The sequence below is a fragment of the Spinacia oleracea genome, chromosome 4 (assembly GCF_020520425.1).
Source record: "Spinacia oleracea cultivar Varoflay chromosome 4, BTI_SOV_V1, whole genome shotgun sequence".
NCBI classification, from domain to species: Eukaryota; Viridiplantae; Streptophyta; class Magnoliopsida; order Caryophyllales; family Amaranthaceae; genus Spinacia; species Spinacia oleracea.
This window is the reverse complement of record NC_079490.1, coordinates 86,064,449-86,071,115: the sequence shown is the minus strand read 5'-3', so window position 1 is coordinate 86,071,115 and position 6,667 is coordinate 86,064,449. Positions and strand designations below refer to the sequence as shown.

Sequence of the window (6,667 nt, the reverse complement as noted above, 5' to 3'; positions counted from 1 at the left end):
TGTTCACGGAGATATGGGACTTCATATTTACTTGAGAATATAGAAATTAATATTTAATTTCTCAAGCAAGAACACATGGTCTTCAATCCATGTTGCCATTTCAAACTACGATGAGTATAACTCGTCCTTGCGAATAGTTAACTCCAAAGTCTTTCATGTTCCGTTAGGAATGTCAATGAGTCGATACGCTCTTGAACAGCTCGTGAACAAGCTCGGTCAAAGCTCGGTCAAAGTTTGTTCATTAATAAATAAACGAGCTTGAACAAAAATTTTAAGTTAGTTAAATAAATGATACTAGCTCGAACAACCTAGTGTTCGGCTCGTTTAGGCTCGCGAACAACTCGTTCATGTTCGTTTCCTAGCTCGTTCGTGTTAGTTTATAAGGTCGTTTATAAGCTCGTTTATATTAGATTTCTAAAAAGAATATAACTAATTTTTATTTATAGTAAATATAAGTTGCAATTATTTTGTTAGATTTTGATATTTAGAGTGTTTTTATTTTAGGAGATTATAATTTATAAAATAGTACTAGTAAGTATGCTATGCTAACTTTTTATTTGGGTTTGGTTATGTTTTATGTTTTATAATTTTTTGGAAAAATTGACATAAATAATCCCACGTTTCACTCATCTTCTCAAAATAATGACAAGAAAAAACGATTTCGGATTATTTTGAGAAGGTAACCCCTAAAGTTTGGATTATTCTAAAATAATCCAAAGTTAGGATTATTTTTAGAAGATGTATGAAAGTTGGGATTATTTATGTCAATTTTTCCTAATTTTTTTAAAATAACATTTCGTTTAATAATATGATCGTTTAAATTCGATCTTGCTTGCTTATTAAGACTCGTTTGTTAAAAGCTCGTTTGTTAATAGCTCGGCTCGGCTCGGCTCGAGCTTGAACTTAAACAAGCTACTCGTGAGCTAAGATCGAACAACGAAAAACTTAAATGAACCAAGCTCGAACAGGGAAAATGAATGCTCGATTAAGCTCAGCTCGAGCTCGAGCTCGGAAATTTCTTATCAAGCCTAGCTCGAACAGCCAAATACTCGACTCGGCTCGGCTCGTTGACATCCCTATGTTCCGTTGTGATGGTTTATGCGTGTGACATCAATACCTAATTGACACAATATTTTAAACGAACCGAACTTGAACAGATTTTTGAGCTCTTAAAAGTTCGGGCTCGGGCTCGCATAAGTTAAAGCTTTTAACGAACATGAACATGAACAAGATAAAGCTTAAAAATATCGGCTCGGCTCGTTTGCACCCCTAGTCTGCACCCACTAGTTGTCATCGGATTGCAAGATTTGCAACTATTTAAAATCAGGGTAACATCACACAGTATGACCTGGGTGCAAAATTTTCTCTTGAAATCAGAACGCACAGCGGTAACGTGGCACTGCTTCGTTCCAAAAAAGAAACAGATTTTCCAGAACACTTAAATTCTTTTTGACAATACAAATCAAAGCCAGAGCTTTAGCAACAGATATTATCTTAGTCAGGAAGCAAAAAAATGTTCTACACAAGCCTATGAATTCAGGTACCCCACCATCTCTGAATAATATAGAAAATCCTGTTACCAACAACGAGAACGTTGGGTACTTTTTACTCGACAAGAATTCTCCGAAGGCATCTATAATTCTATAAACTAATACTAGAACAACCAAATAAACTTATTCTTGCCGATAAGCAACAATTAAATCTTTAGAGCCTACCACCTGAACTCAACACGATTCATTAACTCATGGCTCGGATTATTGTTGAGCGCACTGAACCCTTTGAGCACCACCATGCATGTCATCATCCTCATCATAAGCCTCTTGCTGAGCTCGAGCCTCCTTTCTGCGCATTTCTTCCTCAATATTGACATCATGCAGTGTTGTCTCCTCACATTCATCCAATTCCATATCTGTAAGCTGTGGTGAGGACTTTGGAGGAAGCACTGCTTCCAGAGCCTTGCACTGCTCTAGTGACAAGGACTCGGGGAATTCAACTGTGAAGTGGATATACAATTTCCCTTTCATGAAAGGTCTCTGATACATGGACATGCCTTCATCATTTATTGCCTTGAATGAGTCTACAACATAGCCAAAGTCATATATCAGCAACTCAGCACTAGAGTAGAATATCCCAACAGCCATAGAAAAACAAAGCCTATATTCTGAAATTATTTGATAACAACTATTTCTAAGATGGATAGTATATTTTCTGTGATGAGTAGATATAATTACAAGGATGGCATAGAAGGTTCAATAAAAAATATAATGAGTGTATGAAGTGATACCTGGCTTAACAACTTCTCCGGGCTGAGACTTGATTAACAATTGTCTATTGTCCAAATGGGTTAATACAAACTGAAAACCACAGAGGGCCTCAGTCAAGGTAAGGGAATGCTCAAAGAAGAGGTCATCACCCTTTCGCTTGAATTTTGGGTGTTCCTTCTGCTGTAAGACAAACACTATGTCGCCAGTAACGGTTTCAGGCTGAAATGAATAATATTCAATTAGATACAATTAAGGGTTAAACAAGGTGATAAAATTAACACAGAATTGAATATCCCAGAGAACAAGTTAGTACCGCTTCATCAGCTTCTCCAGGAAACGTTATCTTCTGGTTATTCTGCATCCCCTTCTCAACATGAACCTCCAAAACTTTCTTCTCCTGGACAACCTTCTCACCCTTGCATTGTGGGCACCGATCCTTGTCATTGATCATCTCACCAGTACCCTTGCAGTCATTACAAGCATGTTGCATTTGCTGGATCATAGAAGGACCAAGATGCCTGATTGAGACTTTCACTCCAGACCCTTGGCACCCAACACATTTCATAGAAGCACCAGATTTTGACCCTTTTCTGCAATTTAAGCACCAAAAATACATAAGATAATGCCAAAAACAGAATAGTTCTACCTCAATAGAAAATGATAGTTTTCAAAATTCAAAGTGCTCACCCCTTGCATTTGGAGCAGATAACGTTGCGAGAAAGGGATAGTTTCTTAGATGAACCATTGTAAACATCCTCCAAAGAGACCTTCAATGGATGAATTACATCCTCTCCTCTTCTCTGCCTACGCCCTCTGCTACTTCCACCACCGCCTAAGTCACATCCAATATGGTTGTTACAAACACTCATTCATACAATTACCAATAAAGAATGTCACTTTCAAAACAATACACATTCAATTACAATAAATCACTTACCGCCAAACGGACTACCACCAAAGAATGAAGAGAAGATATCGAATGGGTCATGACCCCCACCGCCACCACCCATACCTTCCTTAAGGGCATCCTCTCCATACTGATCGTATATTTCACGCTTCTCAGGATCACTTAGAACTTCATACGCATGAGCCAACTCCTTAAACTGTACAATATCGAAATCTTAAAATCAACACAGCGCTTACGACACACAACAAAAGCAATGCTGTAACAATTCCAATTGAAACTCTCAAAACAGCAGAATCAAATCCTCGATTAACATCATGGATTCAATCACACAAAAAAATTTCCAACTTCCTTAATCCGATTAAAAAAACTATTTCTAATTGCAATTATAGAAGCTCAATCACACACTGATACACTCTAATATTCCAATTAGCTTAAGCTGATCAAACAAAGAACCCAACAATGTTCAAAAAAAAAAGTTAATTATGGCATTGTTTCACATAACACATGGAAATTTAGTTCCCAACTAAGACAATAAACCAGAAAAAATCCAAACTCAAGATCGCAAACCAAATCAAATTCAATTACAGTCAACCAGATCAGATCAACAAAACAAAATCTACAAACTCAATCAAAATCAACCAACCGAGAATTACAACATAAAATAAAAGCTTAAAAAATCCAGATTTAATAACAGATAAATTAGGTTACAAAACCAAGAAATCGACAAAAATAATAAATAACCTTTTCAGGATCACCACCCTTATCAGGATGATTCTTAATGGCGGCTTTCTTGTATGCTTTCTTAAGATCTTCAGGAGAAGCATTCTTGGGCACCGCTAAAACTTCATAGTATCTAGTATTATCACTCTTCTTTGGTGCTCTCCCAAACATCTTTCTTCAACTCTTAAATTCCTTTCCCTCTGCAAAATTAAGAAAAACTCAGAAAAATAGAGACGAAATTATAGATGGAATCGGTTGATTCAGATCCTAAACAACAGCAAATCACGAGAGGGGAGAGAAAGTGACGAACCGATCTTGGTACGATTTGGGGCGTCGTCGGAGGAGAGAGAAAGAAAGGAAAAAAGAGCAGAACGGCGAAAGAGGGTTTGAATACGTTGTTTGGGTTCGTCTTTTATTTGGGGGTGAATAGACGGTTCAGATTTCCTTTTCCTTTTTAGTTTTGGGTTTTTTGGGGCATGAACCGTAAGGAATTTTGGGATATTTTTTGGAAGGGTCTAGAATTTTTAGACTTAGGAATTACGAATTTACGAGAGTGGAGAGTGTTGAGGTGAAATACGGAGTATCAGCAACCGTTGGATTGGGTTTTGGCAAGTAAAAAAGTTCAAGCTATTTCAGGCTCGGCTTAGTTTCCGTATTTCACAAACTTAGACTAGAGTAACATGTTGTTGAATCGCACGCTAGTCATAAGATAGGTAAATTAATTTGGAAAATTTAATTTGAGTTGTTTATATAATAAAGTGTTGAAAAACTGCATTAACAAACAAGTAAATGGAACACTAATAGATGCAAATACTTAGTAACCATATTATTATGCATTTGAAGTACAGGTTAAACAGAATATATCTTGTTTCACAAAAGGAGCAATGACGAAGAGCGTTGGCTAGGGATATGAAGCATCGATGTCTTCGTGTTCCTTGCAAAAGCATCGATGTCTTCGTGTTCCTTGCAAAAGCTCCAAGATCATATGTTGACATTAAACCTAGGGCAATGTTAAACAACATTGGAAAATTACATGTAACCTAGAGTGATGATTAACATCCAAAAGCTTATTGTAAGGCTGTTAATGCCAAACTGATTTAAACATATAGCAACTAGTGTTTAGCAAAATAGGTAGCCCATCATATCCCGACGGCAGTCACTCGAGAGTTGTGGCCTCTAGAAAATAGCAATGGTGGCTTCCAGAACAGCAACAGTAGTGGTGTCCTCCTCTAGAGATTCATCATTGGGCTCTTCCGGAACGACTTGCTTGAGGGTCCACTAAGAGATGTTGTTGCACCCATCTCGATCGGCAAATGCTTAATGTGATTCATACACAAATAACAAAAGGTATTAGTAGATGACAACACAAATGCGATTCATACCTTTTATTATTTGTGTTGTCATCTTGATTGGTAGCCAATTTGATAATCACCCTTTTTTAGGTTATGAACAATCCAATTGATATGCGAAAAAATCATAATTGCCAGAATCCATGTAAAATCACATAATCAATTAGCATTCGATTTCCGATTCTGGTAATAGTTTCCGATTCAATTTCCGATTCCGGTGATAATTCCGATTCGGAAAATATTTCCGTTCCAACAATATTTCTAATTCCGACAATATTTCCATTTCGGCAATAATTCCGAATCGAACAATATTTCCCATTCCGGCAATATCTCCCTTTTCGATAATATTTCCATTTCAAACAATATTTATGTTTCCAGTATTTCCGATCATAGTAATATTTCCATTTCCGATAATTAGTTCCGATACAAACCACATTTCCGTTTCCGGCAATATCTTCGTTTCAGACAAATATTCTCGTCTTTGCCTTTTGATGGTTTGTTTAGCTCCCACCGAAACCAACATCCATCATTTTCGATTATCCATTATTTGAGATTACCGAATATTATATTCACATAAATACTTGAATCCGTTCACGCACTACTTGTGTTACCCTACAGGTTCAGTCAAGAGTAAGTTGTGGCATTAATATTATTAATTCCACTTGAACTGAAGCGGCCTCTAACTAGACATTTAAATCACTTGATCTCACTGAATAATTAACTTGTTTAATTAATATTGAACCACATTGATTAGACTTCACATTAAATGCAAACTTGGACCAAGGGCATATTTCCTTCAGTCTCCTCATGAACATAAGGTAAGACTGGTCATCCTTATTATGTCCAGAGGTATTTCTCGGTGTTAGAGTTCAACTTATCAAGTAAACAGATGATCATAGCTTATGATCCATCTGAGCACGGCCATGCATTTTACAGTTTCTAGCTCTCCGAGTGGCCTTGTACAACTTTTGGCATCTCATCCCAATTTGTTGGAGGAGAATCTCAGTCTTAAGATCTTTAGGTTAGACTCTTTTTTATAGTTTATTACCTGAGCGTTGTCGTTAAAGCCTCTTTTATGGTGCGACGGTTGGCAACGTCAAAGTAAGCAATTCTCAAACAAGTAATCTCAAATCACTCAGGTGTTGAGGATTGGTGTCTAATAAGCTTATAAAATTTACTTCTGACAGATTTTTACATCTCTTACAGTAAAGTTTCACAGGTCTTCCCGTTAGTAATCTTATCAAGTAAGTATCTATGCAAATACTTACGACATTGTCATGTGCACTTAGTTCAAGAAACAGAACTACTAGTCATCTTCCATTCCAGTCGTCTAACGTTTTCTATGCGCCCACCTTTATAGAAAACTTCCGACCAAGGACCATTTTTAACTTTTGACATTCAAGTTCACTTCATAGGCGTTTCTTAGT

The 6,667-nt window shown here is 36.9% G+C and overlaps 1 protein-coding gene across 1 annotated transcript; it reads right to left on the bottom strand.

The window, feature by feature from the left end:
* Positions 1–1,425: 1,425 nt before the first annotated feature.
* LOC110798981 (dnaJ protein homolog) lies at positions 1,426–4,359 on the bottom strand. The gene is made up of 7 exons (XM_022004181.2): positions 4,202–4,359; positions 3,913–4,091; positions 3,202–3,367; positions 2,952–3,096; positions 2,578–2,854; positions 2,285–2,483; positions 1,426–2,077 (listed from the first exon to the last, which is right to left on the bottom strand). Exons 2-7 carry the CDS (start codon positions 4,060–4,062, stop codon positions 1,755–1,757), a joined length of 1,260 nt encoding a protein of 419 aa, XP_021859873.1. The 5' UTR covers positions 4,063–4,091; positions 4,202–4,359; the 3' UTR covers positions 1,426–1,754.
* Positions 4,360–6,667: the final 2,308 nt, after the last annotated feature.